General features: G+C 46.1%; 1 protein-coding gene across 1 annotated transcript in view; it reads right to left on the bottom strand.

Annotated features, from left to right (window-relative positions):
* The window catches only part of LOC149440032 (A disintegrin and metalloproteinase with thrombospondin motifs 2-like), a 987,780-nt gene that overhangs the window by 657,088 nt on the left and 308,981 nt on the right, over positions 1-21,711 (bottom strand). The window contains exon 7 of the mRNA XM_089659016.1: positions 15,918-16,051. Within this exon, the coding sequence (XP_089515142.1) occupies positions 15,918-16,051 (134 nt within the window). The remainder of the gene's footprint in view (positions 1-15,917; positions 16,052-21,711) is intronic.

Below are 21,711 nucleotides of genomic sequence, written 5' to 3'. Positions count from 1 at the left end.
CTTCCCTCTAAAGCACGCGCACATCACTCCCATACCTAAAAAACCTTCCCTGGATCCTACCGATTTGAACAACCTAAGAACCATTTCCCTGCTGCCATTTACAGTTGCAAGAAAATGTATGTGAACCACTTGGGATTACGTGGAGTTTTACATGAATTGGACATAAAATGTGCTCTGAACGTCATCTAAGTCACAACAATAGAAGAACACAGTCTGCTGAACATAATACTACACAAACATTAGATGTTGCCATGGTTTAATTGCACATAACATGTAAACATTCACATTGCAGGGAGGAAAAAGTATGTGAACCTTTGGACTTAATAACTGGTTGACCCTCCTTTGGCAGCAATAACCTCAACCAAACGTTTCCTGTAGTTGCAGATCAGACCTGCACAACGATCTGGAGTAATTTTGGACCACTCCTCTTCACAAAACTGTTTCATTGTAGCAATATTCTTGGGATGTCTGGTGTGAATCGCTCTCTTAAGGTCATGCCACAGCATTTCAATCGGGTTGAGGTCAGGACTCTGACTGGGCCACTCCAGAAGGCGTATTCTGTGCTGTTGTAGCCATTGTTTTGTTGAATTACTTGTATGCTTTGGGTCATTGTCCTGTTGCATCACCCATCCTCTGCGGAGCTTCAGTTGGCGGACAGATGGTCGTACGTTTTCCTGCAAAATGTCTTGATAAACTCTGAAATTCATTTTCCCATCAATGACAACAATCCATCCAGGCCCTGAGGCAGCAAAGCAGACCCAAACGATGATGCTCCCTCCGCCATGTTTTACAGTGGGGATGAGGTTTTGATGTTGGTGTGCTGTGCCTTTTTTTCTCCACACATAGTGTTGTGTGTTCTTCCCAAACAACTCAATCTTGGTTTCATCTGTCCACAGTATATTTTGCCAGTAGTGCTGTGGAACATCCAGGTGCTCTTTTGCAAACTTCAAACGTGCTGCAATATTCTTTTTGGACAGCAATGGCTTCCTCCGTGGTGTCCTCCCATGTACTCCATTCTTGTTTAATGTTTTCCTTATTGTAGGTGTGTCAACAAAAATGTTAGCATGTGCCAGAGATTTCTGTAGGTCTTTAGCTGACACTCAGGGATTCTTCTTTACCTCATGCAGCATTCTCTGCTGTGCTCTTGCAGTCATTTTTACAGGACGATCACGCCTAGGGAGAGTAGCAACAGTGCTAAACTTTCTCCATTTGTAGACAGTCTGTCTTACCGTGGATACATGAACATCAAGGCTTTTGGAGATACTTTTGTAACCCTTTCCAGCTTCATGCAAGTCAACAATTCTTGATCGTAGGTCTTCTGAGAGCTATTTTCTGCGAGGCATGGTTCACATCAGACAGTCCTTCTTGAAACCAGTAAACCCAAAACAGGTGTGTGTTTTTTAAGGGCAGGACAGCTGTCAGCAACACATCCAATATCATCACACTGATTGGAGTCAAGGTTGGCTGTAACAAACCGCCTGACAGTACCTCTATCAGTCCCCTGATAAAGCCTCCCCAGAGTGCGGAGTCTAAGTACCGGAGCACTTGTTCACCAGGGCCCCTGATGGTGGGGATGGACTTGGAGCGCTCCGGAACCAGGTCGCAGCTGCTAGGTATCTCTACCAGAGGTAGAGGAGTCTGCCAAGGGCTCCAGCGGGTTAAGAGTCTGATGTGAGGGAGCCCAGGGATCCCTGAGGGATGGATGGATGAGCAAAGTCAGAGTCAAACAAGCCGGGTCGGTAACTAGTGGGTCGGTGAGGTACAAGACGATAGGCAAAGGATAGTCTGGTCACACGCAGGGTCAATACCAAAAGATTAGATCTATAAGGGAACATCCAGGAGCAGAGTCAGGCAAGCCAAGGGGTCAGGACAGGAGAAGGCAACAAGGTCAGACAATCCAGATCAGAGTACTCACTACACTGGCAAAAGGATACAAAAGACCATTCGGCAACAAGCGTCTGTGCAGGGCTGGCTTAAGTAGCCCGCCCTGCACCTGACAGTCGCCGCCTAGGTCCCAGTGCCTGCCTAGTACTGTCAAGATGACGGGTGCGCCTGGGTCCTAGTGCCCTGCTACCTGTATGTCTTGACAGACGCCTACGCATGTGTAGACCCATGCGTTGTGATGGTCCCTGACATTGCCCCCCCCCCATGGGCATCCTCCGGGTGCCCAACTGATCTCTCCACTGCGGGTGACCATGCACAAACTCCCGCATGAGTCTGGGGGCATGAACATTTTGAGCAGGTTCCCAAGAATTCTCCTCAGGACCATAGCCTTTCCACTTAATCAAAACCTGGGTCTGGCCCCCCCTCCTACAACAGTTCAGAATTGCTTCCACCTCAAATTCTTCCTGTCCCTCCACTGTAATAGCCTCAGGGGGCCTGGATTCCCGGTTCGGAAATGGGTCTGCGACTACTGGTTTCAGCAATGAGACATGAAACACAGGATGGATCTTAAAGGTCTCCGGAAGGGCAAGCTCATAAGCCACCTCATTGATCATGCGTTTAACCTGGAAGGGGCCTAAAAATTTTGGTCCTAGCTTTTTTGACGGACAACGTAATTTTAGGTTGGTTGTTGCCAGCCAGACCTTATCTCCTGGCTGCAGCACCAATTCCCCCCTTCGCTTCTTGTCAAACGCCGCTTTGTTGTCTTCCTGGGCTTTAGCCATGGCCTCCTGCAACAGTTTGTTGTTATCTGAGAAAAAATTGATCATGCTTTGGGTAGCTGGAACCGTGCTTTCAACAACCAGATCAGGCATGAATGTGGGGTGGAATCCGTAATTCGCAAAAAATGGCGATTGCCCTGTGGCAGAGTGGTTTGCATTATTGAAAGCAAATTCTGCTAAGGGCAAGAGGGTCAGCCAGTCATCCTGTAAAAACGATGTGTAACACCTCAGGTACTGTTCCAACGTCTGGTTGGTTCTTTTCGTCTGTCCGTTGGTTTGTGGATGAAAGGCGGAGGAAAGTGAGAGCTTAATGCCCAGAGCCTTGCATAGGGCTTTCCAAAACTTAGAGGTAAATTGTACCCCCCGGTCAGACACTACATCTTCTGGAACCCCATGTAATCTGACCACTTCTTTGATGAAAATCCGAGCGGTCTCTTCAGCTGATGGGGTACCTTTCAGGGGTACAAAATGGGCCATCTTTGATAGACGATCCACAATAACGAAGATTGCCGTATGGCCCTAGGACGGGGGTAGTTCCACTATAAAATCCATTGCTATCATCTGCCAGCATCGAGCAGGAATGGGTAGTGGTCGTAGCAGCCCCCAAGCCTTATTTCTGGTTGGCTTATTCCTCTGGCAAATTGCACAAGACTTTACGTAGCGTTTGCAATCCTTGTTCATGTCAGGCCACCAGAAGGTGCGTTTAAGCAGCTCCAGCGTTTTTGCCACTCCAAAGTGCCCAGCCATTGGGTGATCGTGACAGTGCCCTAACACCTGCGTCTGCACATCTTCCGGTACCACAATCAATCCCTCCTTTCGTAACAATCCTCCTTCGAGGGAGAGTGGTATTCCTGGTAGGGGGGGCAAGTCCTAGATGCGTCTTGCAGCTTAGCACGCAGCTCTGTTTGGAGGGCCAAAAAGTTTCCTGATGACAGAATGGTATTTGGCCTGAGTTCTTCCTTGGGATCCTCAAACATGCGCGAAAGGGCATCTGGCTTTGTGTTCTTTGAACCCGGCCTGTAGGTGATGTGGAAGGAAAAACGTGAGAAGAAAAGAGCCCACCCAGCTTGGCATGGCCTTAAGCGTTTAGCTGTTCTCAGGTATTCGAGGTTCTTAAGGTCAGTAAAAATCAAAATTGGGTGAGCCGCTCCTTCCAGCAGGTATCTCCACTCCTCCAGGGAGGTTTTGATGGCCAATAGTTCTCGATCCCCGATGTCATAGTTGCGTTCTGCCGGAGTAAGTTTCCTGGAGAAGAATGCCACTGGGTGCAACAATTCTTTTGGTCCTTCCCTCTGGGATAAAATTGATCCCACCGCGTTCTCGGATGCATCCACCTCTAGCACATAAGGTAGTGCAGTGTCCGGGTGACCCAGAATGGGGGCGGTGGTAAACAGTCGTTTCAGGGTCTCGAATGCTTCCTGAGCTTCTGATGTCCATTTGAAGCGGGTCCCTGACTTAGTCAACTGTGTGATAGGGGAGACCAGACCGGAAAAATTCCTAATAAACTTCCTGTAGAAGTTGGCGAACCCAATAAACCGTTGGACGCCTTTTTTATCGGTTGGGATCGGCCATTCAAGGATTGCCGAGACCTTTTGGGGATCCATTGCGATCCCCGCAGTGGAGATGATCAACCCCAGAAAGGAAATGCTCTGTTGCTCAAAGCTACATTTATCGGCCTTGGCATATAGGCCGTGTAGGCGCAACCGCTCCAGAACCTTAATCACATGGACTCTATGGGTGTCTAGGGATGGTGAAAATATCAAAATGTCATCCAGGTAAACAATGACAAAAATGTCCAGAAAGTCCCTAAAGACATTGTTCACAAAATGCTGGAAGGTGGCCGGAGCATTGCAGAGCCCAAAAGGCATGACCAAATACTCAAAGTGGCCAAACCGAGTACGGAAGGCCGTCTTCCACTCGTCCCCCTCTCGGATGCGTACCAAGTTGTATGCCCCGCGGAGATCCAACTTAGTGAAGCAAACCGCTGCCCTTAGGCTTTGCAAAAGTTCGGGGACCAGTGGTAGAGGGTAGCGGTTTTTAATTGTAACCCGATTCAGTTCCCGATAATCAACACAAGGCCTTAAAGTCTTATCTTTCTTCTCCACGAAGAAAATACCCGCCCCTGCTGGTGAAGTGGAAGGACGAATAAATTTCTTCTGGAGATTCTCTTCAATATACTCTTTCAGTACCCCCAACTCCACCTCAGATAACGGGAATATGCGACCAAAAGGGATCTCGGATCCAGGCAGTAAGTCAACGGGACAGTCATATGGTCGATGAGGGGGCAAAGTGTCGGCCCCACATTTGCTAAATACACCCAGGTAATCATGGTATACCACTGGAACAACCTGTCTCAAGCTGGAATCCTCCTCTGCACATAGGAGGATTTGGGGGGCCCGGAGGCATGACAGTTTTCCCGACAATAGGCCGAGGGAAAACTGACGGACCCGGTTTCCCAGTTGATCTGAGGATTGTGGGCTTGTAGCCACGGAAGCCCCAAGATCACTGGGAAAAGGGGTGACGCGATAGCGTCAAAACGTAATAACTTCCGGTGAAGGCCCATTATGGTGGTGAGTATAGGGGGAGTTTCTTCGTCAACGAAACCCGATTTAATCTGGGAACCGTCAGCCAGGAACAAATTAAGTCCCCATTTCCTGGCCTGTAAAGGTATTTCCTGCTGACGGGCAAAATCAATGTCCAAAAATCAACTGCAGGCCCCCGAGTCAATGATTGCAGTGGTCTTCACGGTTCTTTCCGGAAGCTGAAAAAAGAGGGGTACTGCTAAGTAACTGGATTGACTCATATTACCCAGGGAACAAAAGGGAACTGTAGTTCTCGACTTACGTGCCTTCACCGGGCAGTTCCGCACGACATGTCCAGTTCCCCCACAGTAGAAACAGAGGTTCCTGGTGCGTCTTCTCTGGCGCTCCCCTGGGGTGAGGGCCTGCCGAGCCAATTCCAGTTGCATGGGCTCTGAAGTATCCACAGGAACGGCTGATGGAACATCGGTAGGGGCGAGATGACCTGTGCCCCTGGGGGGTGCCCATGTGACTCCTTGACCCTGGCCTGACCTCTCAGACCGGCGTTCCCACAACCTGCGATCGATTTTGATTCGCCAGGGCGATCAGATCTTCCAAGGACTCTGGGAGGCACACCCGGGCTAACTCATCCTTTAGCGCCTCCGAGAGTCTGACCCGGAATTGGTGACGCAGGGCAGCGTCGTTCCAACGCGTGTCCCCCATCCATTGCCTGAACTCGGAGGCATATTCCTCCGCAGCTCGACGACCCTGTCGGAGGGAGTAGAGGGTGGATTCAGCTGAAGCCACCCGCTGGGGGTCGTTATAGAGGACAGACATGGCCTCAAAAAATGTGTTTATGGTCTGTAACTGGGGGTCCTGCGTTTCCCTTAATCTATGGGCCCAGTCCTGGGGTTCGTCTTGTAGTAGGGAAATCACGAATCCTACTTTAACCGACTCAGTGGTGAAGGTACGAGGTTGCAGGTCAAAATACAGCAGACATGCGTTTTTGAAGGACCTAAACCGTGCACGATCTCCCCGAAAACGTTCAGGCATGGGAACACGAGGTTCGGCTGGTGAAGCTGCATCCGCAGCCCGTATTGGAGATCCAGAGGCTACCTCAGGGCTAACAGTTGAGGCCTGGCTCTGAGGAGGAGTCTCGGACATGGTCATGGGTACCTAGCATGGCTGCTAGGTATCTCTACCAGAAGTAGAGGAGTCTGCCAAGGGCTCCAGCGGGTTAAGAGTCTGATGTGAGGGAGCCCAGGGATCCCTGAGGGATGGATGGGCGGATGAGCAAAGTCAGAGTCAAACAAGCCGGGTCGGTAACTAGTGGGTCGGTGAGGTACAAGACGATAGGCAAAGGATAGTCGGGTCACACGCAGGGTCAATACCAAAAGATTAGATCTATAAGGGAACATCCAGGAGCAGAGTCAGGCAAGCCAAGGGACTAGGACAGGAGAAGGCAACAAGGTCAGACAATCCAGATCAGAGTACTCACTACACAGGCAACAGGATACAAAAGACCATTCGGCAACAAGCGTCTGTGCAGGGCTGGCTTAAGTAGCCCGCCCTGCACCTGACAGTCGCCGCCTAGGTCCCAGTGCCTGCCTAGTACTGTCAAGATGACGGGTGCGCCTGGGTCCTAGTGCCCTGCTACCTGTATGTCTTGATAGACGCCTACACATGTGTAGACCCATGCGTCGCGATGGTCCCTGACATTGGCTCACTCCTGGCTCCAGTTAGCTCTGGGAGAAGTCATTAAGCTAGGGCCTCACATACTTTTTCCTCCCTGCACTGTGAATGTTTACATGTTATGTGCAATTAAACCATGGCAACATCTATTGTTTGTGAAGTATTATGTTCAGCAGACTGTGTTCTTCTATTGTTGTGACTTAGATGACGTTCAGAGCACATTTTATGCCCAATTCATGTAAAACTCCACGTAATCCAAGGGGTTTGCATACTTTTTCTTGCAACTGTACATCCAAACTCCTAGAGCGCTTAGTCTATAATCGCCTGAGTTCCCACCTCATCGACAACAACCTCCTCAATCCCCTACAGTCTGGCTTCCACCCCCTACACTCCACCCAAACTGCCCTACTCAAACTCACCAATGACCTGCTAACCGCCAAAACTAATGGCCACTATTCAGTACTCCTACTCCTCGACCTCTCTGCGGCTTTTGACACGGTTGACCACACCCTCCTCCTCAAAAAACTACACTCTTTTGGCCTCAGAGACTCCGCTCTCTCCTGGCTCTCCTCCTATCTATCACAGCACTCCTTCAGTGTTACCTATAACGCTGCCACCTCCTCTTCACTCCCCCTCTCTGTTGGGGTCCCTCAAGGTTCTGTCCTCGGGCCCCTTTTCTTCTCCATCTACACCTCCTCCCTTGGCCAATTGATACATTCTGAAGACTTCAAATACCATCTCTATGCCGACGACACGCAAATCTATCTCTCTACCCCTCACCTCACCACTTCAATCTCCACCCGTATTACAAGCCTACTAAGCAACATATCGGATTGGATGTCACTCCACTTCCTCAAACTCAACCTTTCCAAAACCGAGCTCCTAGTTTTACCCCCAGCCCGCGCCCCACCCCCTGACATCAAGACCAACAACACTATCATCAGTGCCACCCCTCAAGCCAGAGTACTAGGTGTCATCTTAGACTCCAATCTGTCCTTCCTGCCCCAGGTCCAATCGCTGACAAACTCATGTAGACTTCACCTCCGCAACATCTCCAAAATATGACCGTTCCTAACCTCGGAAACCACTAAGCAACTCATTCACTCCCTTATTATATCACACCTCGACTACTGTAACTCCCTCCTCATTGGCCTAACTCACCGCAGGCTATCCGCACTTCAGTCTAACATGAATGCTACGGCCAGACTCATCCACCTTACTAACCGTTCCGTATCTGCCACTACCCTCTGCCAATCCCTCCACTGGCTTCCGATTGCCCAACGGATAAAATTCAAAACGCTAACACTGACATATAAAGACAAATCAAGTCGGCCAAGTCAATCAAGTCAATCCCGGCAGCCAACTTGATTTGTCTGGTCAGTATTTTGTTATCATACCCTTTTGCTGGATGGAATAAATATACACATTTTCAAGCAGTATCACGCTATTGTGGCCTCCTTTTCTCTCTGGGGCTCTTCGGTGAGCTTCCAACCACCCACAGAGCCAAGTCTAAAAGGGGAACAGAGCCATGCTTGACAGCTGAGGGTCCACAACACAGGAATAGACCAGACCTTGCTTCAGATGAGTCCTGGAGTCATACCTTAAGAGGGGTTATCTCTTACATGTGCATATTGATTGTGCATCTGGTGAGTGCACAATCTTATATCGATTTTGGATATTGCCACATATCGTTTTTGGTTATCACTATGTTTCAACAGGGATCTGACTGATCCTCCACTTCACTCCACCTACTGGGAGATTGTGAACTGAGCACTTACACTATATCAAGTCACGCCAATAGTGACATCATAAGAACTATATCTTGCCTGCATTGTAGCCCTATATGTTTGCACTTTGATATGCTATTTTACGTGCTATAGATTTTAAATGTTTTATTGGTTTTTCTCATAGCGCTGCACTCTTGTTTATGTGTAAATCCTGGAGGTTGTCTTTTGGTACCTTTTGTGTTCAGCAGCTTTTTTACCTTTAGCGCTCACTTATTTCTATCTTATAGTATGCCATAGGATCTGTCTCCATGATGCGTTTCAGGGCTTCCTGCATCTGAGGAGAGTCTCTGCTGGTTACAGGCACTCCGGTGCTGGCCCGCTCGGGCAGTGGTGTGATGATAACATTCGGTGATCCTCCAGTGTTAGTCTCTGTATGCCCATCCTGCGAGGCCGTCTCTGAGCCACTGGGATCGGAGATAGCGGGAACCCCTGCATGGTCAAGTTCCCCCAAGTTCTGATCTGCTCGGATATCATGCTCCAGTAGGTCCCGAATCAAATCTTCACGAGTTTTGCGACCGACGTCTATTCCACGTGAGGTACATTCCGCACTCAAATCACTTTTGCTCATTTTCTTGTATTCTGCTTCACCAGGCATAATTGCAAGCAAAGATAGAATAGAAAGTAGAAAAAGGAAGGAGCTGTTGCTATATGTCTGTCTCTCTCTCTCTCTCTATATTATGCACCGCTTGTTTCTAAGGACTGTTTCCACAAAGGTTACAATCCTTCAGTGCAGAACTAATTCCTAACAATGCACTGAAGCTCTACTGCAACTATCCCACGTACGCTGCCAGCCAACATGTGACAATCGTGACGTCAGACCCCCGCCCTTCTCACCAAACTCATGACTGAAGGACTATTATTATTATTATAATACAGGATTTATACAGCGCCAACAGTTTGCTCAGCGCCTTACATTATAATGGGAGACAGTACACAAGACAGTACAGTAACAATACAATTCAATACACGAGGGGTTTGAGGGCCCTGCTGCTTGGAGCTTACAATCTAGGAGGGAGGGGATAGTGGTACAAGAGGAAATAGCTGTGGGGGATGGAGTGGTAGGAAGAGTGGAGATCGGCAATTAGCTGAGGGCGGGGCTGGCTTCCCTGAAGAGATAGGTTTTCAGGGTGCGCCTAAAGGTGAGGAGAGTAGGTGATAGTCTGATGGATTGGGGTAGGGAGTTCCAGAGGATGGGGGAAGCCCTGGAGAAGTCCTGGAAAGGGCATGGGAGGAGGAGACCAGGGAACTAGAGAGTAGGAGGTCTTGTGAGGAGCGGAGAGTACGTTTTGGGTGGTATTTGGATATCAGGTCAGTGATGTAGTTTGGGGCAGTGTTATGAACAGCTTTGTACGTCAATGTTAGCATTTTGAATTATATCCGTTGGGCAATCGGAAGCCAGTTGAGGGATTGGCACAGGGGGGTGGCAGATATGGAGCAGTTAGTAAGGTGGATGAGTCTGGCCGCAGTATTCAGGATAGACTGAAGCGGGGATAGCCTGCAGTGAGGTAAGCCGGTGAGGAGGGAGTTACAGTAGTCAAGTCGTGATATAATAAGGGAGTGAATGAGTTGCTTAATAGTTTCCCGGGTTAGGAACGGACGTATTTTGGAGATGTTGCGGAGGTGGAGTCTACATGAGTTTGTCAGCGATTGGCCCTGGGGCTGGAAAGACAGATTGGAGTCTAGGATTACACCTAGTACTCTGGCTTGCGGGTGGGACTGATGGTGGCATTGTTGGTCATGATGGAGAAGTAGGGGGGGGGGCGGGCTGGGACGAAAACTAGGAGCTCTGTTTTGGAAAGATTTAGTTTGAGGAAGTGGAGTGACATCCAATCCGATATGTCATTCAGTAGGCTTGTGATACGGGCGGAGACTGAAGGGGTGAGGTGAGGGTTAGAGAGATAGATTTGCGTGTCATCGGCATAGAGATGGTAGTTGAAGCCGTGAGAGTGTATCAGTTAAGAGAAGGGGCCCGAGGACAGAACCTTGAAGGACCTCAACGAAGAGGGGGAGTGGCAGCGTAATAGGTAACACTGAAGGAGCGCTGTGATAGGAAGAGAGCCAGGAGAGAGCAGAGTCTCTGAGGCCAAGAGAGTGTAGTTTTTTGAGGAGGAGGGGGTGGTCAACCGTGTCAAAAGCCACGGAGAGGTCGAGGAGCAGGAGCACTAAATAGTGGCCATTAGCTTTGGCGGTTAGCAGTTTGAGTAGGGCAGTTTCGGTGGAGTGTAGGGGACGGAAGCCAGACTACAGGGGATCAAGGAGGTTGTCGTCAGTGAGGTGGGAACTCAGGCGATTATAGACTAAGCACTCAAGGAGTTTGGATGTTAATGGCAGCAGTGAGATGGGTCTAAGTTTGTTCAGGTCAGTGGGATCCAGGGAAGGTTTTTTAAGTATGGGAGTGATGTGCGTGTGCTTCAGAGAGAAGGGGAATGCGCCAGTAGAGAGGGAGAGATTAAAGATGTGAGTGAGGGAGCATAGGATGGAGGAGGAGGGTTATGGTAGTAGTTGTGAGGGGACAGGGTCAAGGGGGCAGGTGGTGAGGCGGGCTTCAGAGAAGACCTTAGTGACCTCTTCAGTGGTAGCAAGGTCGAAGGAGTGGAGTGTTGAGGGGGTTTTAGTGTGAGGAATGCTAGGTGGGGTGGAGGTTTGGGCAGTGGCGATGTCGAAGGAGAGGAGTGTTGAGGGGGTTTTCATGTGAGGGATGCTAGGTGTGGTGGAAGTCTGAGCAGTGGCGATGTCCATACGAATTGCGTCGATCTTGTTTTTGAAGTGGTTAGCAATCTCGTGGGCGGTGAGTGAGGTACTGGGTGGAGGTGGGGGCGGAGAGAGTAGAGAGTTAAAAGTAGAGAAGAGCCGGCAAGGACTGGAGGAGAGGGTATTGATGAGGGTAACAAAGTAGGCTTGCTTGGCAGCGTGAAGGGAGGAAGTGTAGGTGAGGAAGGCAGATTTATATCGTGTGAACACTTGTTGGGATCTGGTTTCGCGCCATAGCCGCTCCAGCGCATGACTGCGTCATTTGAGATTTTTGGTGTGGTCAGTCTGCCAGGGTTGAAGCAGTTGGGGTCTAATGCTTTGTGTAGTTAGGGGTGCTAACGAGTCTAGAGCGGCTGACAGCGAGTTGTTATAAACAGTAGTGGCCAGGTCAGGGCAGGACAGGGGAAGGATACTGTCGTAAAGTTGGTCAACTGCAGAGTGGAAAGGGGCAGGGTTCAAGTTGAGGAGGTTTCAGCTGGTGATAGTTTGATGTTTGGAGGGGTAGGTGTTTGAGGATGAGGACACGGAGAAGGTAATGAGGTTGTGATCAGAGAGAGGAAAGGGGGTGTTTGTGAGGGTGTGGGGAGTGCAGAGATGAGAGAAAACAAGGTCCAGGGTGTTCCCGTCGGAGTGGGTGGTGGACTGTATTCACTGTGCGAGTGCAAAAGAAGAGGTTAAGTGGAGGAGTTGGAATGTAGCCGGGTTATTGATGTTGATAGGGATGTTGAAGTCTCCAAGGATGATGGTGGGTAGCTCGGAGGAGAGAAAGAAGGGTAGCCAGGCGGAGAAGTCGTCGAGGAAGCGGGACACGGGCCCAGGAGGCCGATAGATTACTGCAATCCTCAGAGGGATTGGAGAGAATAGTCAGATGCAGTGGGCCTCAAAGGAGGAGAAGGATAGAGAGGGGGGGTTTGGGAGGATTTGGAAGGTGCTCAGCGGTGACAGGAGCATACCAACCCCACCACCTTTTCGACCGCTGGGTCTGGGTGAGTGGGTCCAGATGAAACCTCCATAGGAGAGTGCCACAGGGGAGGTATAGTCAGTGGTTTTGATCCAGGTTTCGGTGATCGCAAGGAGGTTGAGGGAGCGGGAGACAAAGAGGTTGTGGATGGCGGTGAGTTTGTTGCAAACCGATCGGTCGTTCAGGAGTGCACACGAAAACGGGGGGGGGGGGTTTGGGGAGCAGAGGGACAGGTATTAGGGGGTTGCGGCAGTTCGTGGAAGTAGGAGAGTGCCTTGTGGGTGAGCTAGGTAGAGGAGGACCAGGGTTCGGGGAGATAGGAGAAGCAGTTAGGAGAAGAAGAAGGGTGAGAAAGGTGGAATGGGAGCGGGATGTACAAGAGCGCTTAAGTCTACCAGTGGTGGCGTTCGGGTCAGTGGGAGAGTGGAGTATCAGGGGGAGGTGGTGAGAGCCGTAGTAGGGAGATGGAAGCAGTGAGGGTGCGATGTACAGTTGTTTGGGAGGAGCAGAGGGATATAGAGAAGAGATTTTGGGAACGGAGGAGAGGAGTATGAGGAGGAGTAAAGGAGTAATTTTAGGAAGGTAAACGGAGTGGCGGACAAGCATGGTGGAAAGTTTCTCAGGGTGCTTGGTTGCAGATCCCGTTGTTGTAACTTCCTGTAGCTAGAGTTCTCGTGCTTAAGATCAGGATGGGTAGAGTTCAGTTCGATAAGTTGTGGCCAGGGGTAATCAAGCTGCAAGTTCCAGTTTGTGCAAGTCCCTGATTGAGGGGTGAGGTTTGGCTTGAGGAGATGAGGGGTGGACGTCAGCAATGGAAGTGTTTCCCAGGTGGTGGAGATGAGATTTAGAGAAGGTTGTGAGGGGTGGGCATCAGCTGTGGGAGTTGGACGTAGTAGGGGCTGGGGGATTACAGAATCAGCAGTTGGGCCTTCTCCCACGCTGTACTCATGGACTAGGCAATCTAAAACCGCAATGTCACGTGCGTAACAATGCCACGCCCAGCTGCACCCTGCACAACAATTTTCCAGCTCGCTGGACCACAAATCGACGTACCGGCAGCCTGAGCGCGATTGTTACTGGGGCAGGTTAATTACACAATTAACCCTTCACACTGCCACCACCTCCTTTTTGTACAGAGAAAGAGGAAACTCGGCAATATCAGCAATACACTAGGATGATTGGATAAGCAGACAGGTTATGAAGAAGGTTAAACACACATAGTAGCGCTCTTCAGCGGCAGGAATTTGTAAGTTGCATTAAAGAGCTTTAGAAACAGTTCAACATTTTCAGAAGAAAGATTTATTACTAAATGGTCAAAAGGGTGCAATCAAAATATTTACAGAAAAAAGATGTAACCAATATATATATAAATATACAGAGAGCAATAACACAGCAAAAAGAAAACAGAAAGAAGTTTAGGTAGATAAGTACTTGCCAAAAAGCCTTGGATTAAGCAGCTTCAAGTCTCATGAGCCAAAAAAAGGATTTCTTGTGTCTACTGCTAGTTTCCATGTTAAAAGCAGGAGACTCTTCTCTTCTCTCACACACACTCCAAGCATAACAGCCTTTTTCTAGCAAATCCCAGCAGGGTGTCTCTTTGGAGTAGTAACCAATGGTCTCCTTTTGGGGAGGGGTGTTGAGTGGAGACCTAAGTTACAACCAGAATCTCTTGTAGCTTATATTTTGGCTCATAACTTTCTTTGGTACATTTGCCGACCTGGGCACTGAGTATTAACTCAGCCGCATCTGCGGAATGGTTAGAGATGAAACATGAAATATACACTTGAATGGTTCAGGAGATATGCTTTCCTGCTTTTCTATGTATGCCAGCCAAGGAGTGTGACATATCAAACGGTTTGTCTTATCGTGACCAATCTGAAGATATGCCTGGTTTTTATGTAAGTGTCTCATATTCCAAGATATAAGACATGGGGGGAAAATGTATTTTGAATGTGGTATCTAGTTTATTACTCCTCTGGAATGTCTTTGAACTCAGGGAAAGGCTTGGGTTATACTTTTACAATATGCCACATTGCACAGTTTTTTGGACAGCCAGGCCCCAGCTTTGGCTGCCTGTGACCTCTGTCAACACACAGGCCACATGTCACTGTGGATGAACAGAGAGGGAGGGGGGTGATCAAAGAGGGGGAGAGGGATCTACAAGATGGAGGGGGCAGCCTGCTTTGGGAGTGAGAAATAATATAACATAGAAAATTCTTAACAAAATGGATGGCCGTCTCTGTGTGCACAATTGCTACACCACCGACCTCTGAGACCCTTTAATCACTTTAATCTTTGCTTCATGGAAATGCTATTCCCTGATAGCAGAGTCCTCTTTCAGCTGGACAATGCACTGTTCCACACTGCAAAAATTGTTCAAGAGAGGTTTAAGGGACACAGCAGCAAGTTCAAGATGTTGACTTGAATTCTCCAGATCTCAATTCAATAAAACATATGTGGGATGTGCTGGAAAAACAAGTCTAATCCATGGAGGCCACACCTCGCAACTCACAGGACTTAAAGGATCTGCTACTCGTGGCTTAGTGCAAGATACCACAGCATACCTTCAGAGGTCTAGTGGCGTCCATGATTTACAGGGTCAGGGCTCTTTAGGCAGCAAAAGGGGCTGTTTTGGTGGCAAAAGAGGGGACCTAGTCAGTATTAGGTGGGAAGTCAAAGTTATGGGTGATCGTTTAATATGCATAGTATACATACACATATATATTTATATTTGTTTTCTTTTAATTTATACATAAATAATGCTTCCTTATATATACTTCAAATGAGCCATTTTACACAGTGTACTGCAGCCATGAAAATAAGATTTATATATTAAAAGGGGAAGTAGGGTCAAAAGGTCTTTTTGCCCCACTTCTCCTGTGGGTCACAGAACTGTACTTTGTTCTGCATTCCAGTGACCCATATTCAGTGGACAGCGGGATAAAGACTGCTGTCAGCTGATGTCACTAAGCCAGTCCAGGCTCTGGAGAAATTCCAACTTTAAAGTTTAGATCCACCCAGATCCCTGACTGGCAGCTGGCTCAGCCTCCCAGAGAACCGATGAGAGCCAAAACCAGCCCCTCCCGTCCCCTTCATAATCTGGTGTTCCAGTGAGCGGTGGAGGAGCAGAGCAGAGAGCAGAAGGAGGGGCAGAGTAGAGAGCCGATCGCTGAAAGTCAACGGCTCTCTGCTCACTGACCAAAAAGTGAGTGATCAGCAGTCTTTGATCGGTAAGTTCTCGGTCTTAGAGGTGGTGGATGACAGATGCAGCATGAAATTAATACTGCATCCACCTATGTATGTATGTTTATTATTTTGAAAACCCAGAATTCTCTTTTAATACTAGTTAAAAAAAAATACATACAATAATTTAATGACTAAGGAACACGATAGAACAGTGCTTTATTTGATATACAGTAACTCCCTGGAGTTCAGCCTTAAGAATGTATTTATTTACTTTGAATAAATATTTAGAAAAATTAAATTGAAATATTCTTGAATGACTTATCTAATTTCTTACTTTACTGAAGTTCTTAATACTCACCAGGCATTCACCTCGAACACAAATATTGTGTGAATCTTTGTAAGAGCATTGCGTTCCATCATGTGCTAGTCGTTTCATGTATACAACATCTCCAGATTCTTTAGACTGGCAATAAAGATGACATCTTTCTTTTTCTGAAAGACAAAAACAGATTTAGGGTCATTGCAACCCTGTATTATCATCCATAAATGAAATAATTAAATAATTGCTATGAAACTATTGGTAATTTGGTTTCCTGCTAAATATGAAAACAGAGGTATGTGTCTGTGGCAGCACCCAAATATTGCAGAGTTCCTCTTTAAACTTTAACATTTCTAACAGCCTTTGTTTGCAAGGTCATCAGCTCACTTCCCCTCCCTTATTTCTGTGTAACAATGTGTTCCGGTCTGTAGCTGGTATTCTTTTCTGTAGCTGAAGATAAATTATCTAGCAAGGCTATGTTCTGAATTGCTTAGAAGGTTTTTTGAATGTACAGAAAGTGAAAGAGGAAATATATGTATAGTGATGTAATTGTTGATATGTATACTCTGTGAGATGTTTTTCAAGCCACTTAGCTTGCTGGCATGAGCCCTTGCTGGGTCACTCAGCACTGATTAATAAAAAGTTTGTTTTCCTCAAGTTCGAGTCTGGAGTTTTACCTGGTATTCCCAAAGTTGCTACTACATTTCATGATGCGTTGGCCAGGAAACCAGGTGTAACTACCGAGACAGGTGGTCTTCCACCACAACCCGTGGGGATCGATCTGAAGCCAGCTCCTGGGATCGCCGCGCTGTCTCAGGCACCACCGGACATTTGTCTGGGAGACTGTGCTACATCCTGGCCACCTGCTCCGAGGATCAACCCGCTGGAGTCCAAGAACCTGGACTGGGGAACCAACCACCAAATTGTGAAGCTTCACACATCAGGAAAAGGTGAGATCTTTGCCTTTTGGGTTATAACAGTCAATCAGGACCTCTTGATGGGATTTGAGGGAAGGGGAGCCTGATCTCCTCCTGAGGTGACCCCAATCAGATGATTGTGTCTCCTGGGCTAACCTCCAGTCAGTCAGTAATTTCGGGTTGAAAAACCTGGTGTGTATGTGAGTGTATGAGATGCTGCCCAGCAGCGAAGCGAGAGTGAACCTTGTGCAGGTGCATTTCTTGGTACCAGGGTTGAGATATCATTCTGTTCCAAGTCACCGATAAGGGGAAGCATTTTAACTTTTAACCTTATTGTGTCGAGGATCTTGGACTACTTACGAGATCCACAACCCCCTTCCCTTCTGTGTCTGTTTTGGTGTCTCTAAGGAAACATTATGAGTGGTAATTAGTGAATTCAGACCCCCTTAGAGTGCATGGTCAATAATTTCAGGAGTAGATTTTGCAAGACCTGCAAACTGAAACTCAGTTCTAAAAGGTTAGAAACCCTGTGCAAGAGGGGTGGGAGGGGTATTAGGGTTAACACTCTGCAGGATTAAGGGAGATACAAGGAAGAAGGAGTTAAGAGGAGTAGGGTAAGATGGAAGAAGTCCAATTTATAACCTATAATGTAAAGGGGTTGTGTTGTCCTGGGAAGAGATTTAGGTTATTTAAAGAATTACAACATATTATTATTATTATTATTACATCGAGTTTATATAGCGCCAAAGGGTTTGCTCAGCGCTGTACAATAGGGGACAATACATGGCACAGTACAACAAAAACAGACAGCGTACGAGGGGTAAGAGGGCCCTACTCTTTCAAGCTTACAATCTAGGAGGGAGGGGGTAGTGGAACAATAGGAAGTGGCTGAGGGGAATGAAGTGGCTGAGGGGGATCAAGTGGTGGGAGGAATGAGGGAGGATGGCCGTTAGGTGAGGGTGGGGTAGGCTTCCCAGAAGAGATGGGTTTTGAGGAAGCGCCTGAATGTGGGGAGGGAAGGCGACAACATCTTAGAACATCTTCGGTGGTATTTTTACAGGAAACACACTTAGAAATGGAGTCAAAGGTCAGGCTGAAGACTAGATATTTTCCGACATGGTATTATGCGGATTCACCAATTAAAAGAGCGAAAGGGGTTGCTATAGGTTTCGCAAAGAATAAAAAGTTTGAGGTGGAGAAGAGAATAACGGATCCGGAGGGAAGGTTTTTGTTTTTGAGGGGTAAACTGCAGGGAATTGAGTGTACAATAGCTAGTATATATTGTCCAAATAAGAAACCGGAGATATTCTTGAGAGGTGCATTGAAGAGATTGATGGACTTCAAAAGGGGTTGTTTGATAATAGCTGGAGACTTTAATGTCTGTATGGATCCGCGGATGGATACTACTTCCTATGTGAGGAGGGAGGAGAGCAGGTCCTTGAGATTATTAAAGAAACTGATGCATGAGTGTCAATTAGTGGATATATGGAGAATCAGGAATATGAAAGATAGAGACTATACTTTTTTCTAACATGTACATGAGATTTACTCTAGATTGGATTATATATTGGTAGAACATCGATTCATAGAGTCTGTAGTAGAAGTAAAAATTGGAGAAAGTACTCTGTCAGATCATGCCCCTGTTGCAATGAAGTCAAGATGGGGTAGAGAGGAGAGAGGTGGTTTTGTATGGCGGATGAATGAAGCACTCCTTCTGGATGAAGAGATCGATCGAAAGATCAAGATGGAAATTAAATGGTTTTTTGAGGAGAATGAAAAAGAGGACGTGTCGGTTGCAACAGTATGGGAGGCCCACAAGGCCTACATTAGAGGACTACTCATTGCAATAGAGGCAAAAAAGAAAAAAGAAAGGAGGGAAAAGATTAATGGACTGCTAAATGAAATATATGATCTTGAACAGGCTCATAAAAGGAAAATGTCTAAGGAGATAATGCAGAAAATAATAAAGAAGAAAGAAGAACTAGAGAATGTAATGGAGGAGGAAAAAAGAAGAGTCTTTAATAAAGTAATAAGTGAAAGGTATAGATGGGGAGATAGGCCGGGAAAGTATTTAATGAGAACTTTAAGGAAAAAGAAAAATAGGAATTATATAGAAAAAATAAGAAATCCCAAGGGTGAACTAGTGCACTCAACTAAAGACATCGTTAGAGTATTTAAGGATTACTATAATGAGTTATATAATATTATACCCCAGGATACATTAAATAAAACTGAAACAGTAAATAGAGAAAAAAGAAGAACATACTTAAAAGAGGCAGGTCTACCAAAATTAAGTGAAATACAATTGAACTCCCTAGAAGCAGAAATTACATTAGAGGAAATAAAAACAGCGTTAAAAGATACCTCGGTGGGGAAAAGCCCGGGTCCAGATGGATATACGGTAAAATATTATAAAAAATATAAAGAGCTGTTAATACCTAAGTTGAAGATATATATGAACGCTTTGGGAAATGAGATGGAAATGAGGGGAGAATCCTTACAGGCTAATATAGTTTTAATCCATAAAGAAGATAAACACCCCTCGCAGTGTGCAAGTTATAGACCAATAGCGCTGCTGAATGTAGATACGAAATTGTATGCAAAGGTTTTGGCAAATAGACTGAAGGATCTGATGCCGGAGTGGATACATGGGGATCAGGTGGGGTTTGTCCCGGGGAGAGAGGGTAGAGACAACGGCTTGAGATCACTGTTGCTCATACAGGAAGGTAAAAAAGGGAAAACCCCAATGGTACTGATGTTAATTGACACTGAGAAAGCATTTGATAGAGTGAGTTGGGGATTTATGATGGATACCTTGGAAGTGTTGGGGATAGGATATAGAATGAGAAAGTGGATTGGAGGGTTATATAGAGGGCCTACTGCCGCTATCATGGTTAATGGAGGAAGATCGAAGCTTTTCGGGATGTCAAATGGTACAAGACAGGGATGCCCATTATCCCCACTGTTATATGTTTTATCATTGGAGCCCTTGTTGTCTACGATAAGGAAGAACATAGATATAAAAGGAATATGGATAGGAGATAGAGAGCATAAGGTGGCGGCTTATGCGGATGATTTGATGTTCTATGTTGGAAACCCTAGGATGTCACTTCCAAATTTAATGAAGATATTGAAAGAATATGGGGAATTATCAAATTTAAAAATTAACCCGACAAAAACCGAAATCTTAAATATAAACCTTGAAAATAGTGAAAAAGAAAAAATACAAGACGAATTCCCATTTGTTTGGAGAGTTAAAGAATTAAAATATCTAGGGATAAAACTGTCAGCCTCAATTAAGAATCTGTATAAAGTTAATTATATTTCACTACTAAACGAGCTTAAGGAGGAGTTGAAGCGAGTGGGAGGTGGAAACCCGTCCTGGATAGGTCGTATAAACTTGATAAAAATGGTAATTGTGCCCAAAGTATTATATAAATTTCAAATGATTCCAATCAAACTTCCAGAGGCATATTTTAAAGAACTTAAAAAAATTAAAATAAGATACATATGGAGGAATAAAAAACCTAGAATACGCTATGAAATGTTGACTAGAAGTAAAGAAAGAGGTGGTTTGGGTGTACCAGATTTTAAGAGATATTATAAAGTGATGATAATTGCGAGAATTTTTGATTGGACTCATAATCCAGAGAAAAGTTGGGTCAAAATGGAAAATACACTGAGTGGAACAAATTTAAGTAAGATTATATGGGTGCCCGCACAATATAGGGGATTAGATGATAGCACAAGTACGTACACTTTTAACGTTTTAAGAGTTTGGGAAATGTTACACAGACAAAAGGGATGGGTTTTTAATTCACAGTTAATGCCACTAAGGAACACAGAATATTTTACCCCTGGGCAGGAAAACATCGCAGGGAAATGGATTATAAAACAGGAGGCGCACTTGAGAGATATAATGGTTGGGGAGGAATTGGGATCATATGGAGAGCTGGAGAAAAAAAAGGGAGAAGTTTTCAATAAGATGGACAGATTACGATACTACCAACTGAAACATTTCTTTGAGAGTCTCCCAAAGCCTATGAGAACTAGAAAAGAGTGGAATCCATTGGAAAGATTGTTAGAAGCACGGGGAGATGGGAGACACGGAATTGCAAAAATATACAAGATTTTAATTGAATTAGACACTGACACAAAATTAATATATATAGAGAAATGGGAAAGAGATATGGGAAGGGAAATAGATGAAGAGGAGCAAAGGAAAATGTTTAGATTAATTCAGGAAAATATTAGTATGCGGGAGGTGGAAATAAATTATAAGTGTTTGGTGAGATAGCACATTACACCTAATATAGAACATAGATTGAATGGGGAGATTTCACTATTGTGTTGGAGAGGTGGGCACGTGGTATCATATGTGGTGGGAGTGTCCAGGAATACAGGTGTTTTGGCGGAAAATAGTTTATCTAGTAAGGAAAATCACAAAAATTAATATTGGATTAGACCCAGAGCTATGTCTTCTCCACATCACAGAGCTTCCAGTGAAATTATATAAGGTTTTGGGGATATGGCATTATTTGAGTGCAGCGAAGAGCTTGATACCTAGGTTTTGGAAAAAAAAGGAGGTGCCAACAGAGGAGGATTGGATGGGCAGAATGAATCAGATCTGTGGGACAGAAAGATTGTATTATATGCATATAGATAAGATGGAGATGTATAATACAAAGTGGAAAAAATGGGAAGAGTACAAAGAAAAAGTGAAATATATGAGGATGTAATACCACTTGAAATGGATTTTAGAAATAATAGAAATGTATGGCGTAAAGGAGAAGAGAGAAAACGCAGAGTGGGGGGGGGGGGGGAAGAGAGGGAGGGATGAGGTGAGGGATTTAAATAATTTATGCTAATAGGAAGATATTGTTTTGAATGTCTTTTTAATAGAAATGTGATTTGTA

The sequence above is a fragment of the Staurois parvus genome, unplaced genomic scaffold (genome assembly GCF_062004578.1).
Source record: "Staurois parvus isolate SC_StPar_1 unplaced genomic scaffold, SC_StPar_1.0 ptg001129l, whole genome shotgun sequence".
Taxonomy (NCBI): domain Eukaryota; kingdom Metazoa; phylum Chordata; class Amphibia; order Anura; family Ranidae; genus Staurois; species Staurois parvus.
Note: the sequence above shows the minus strand (reverse complement) of the source record. Positions and strands in the feature narration are given on the sequence as shown.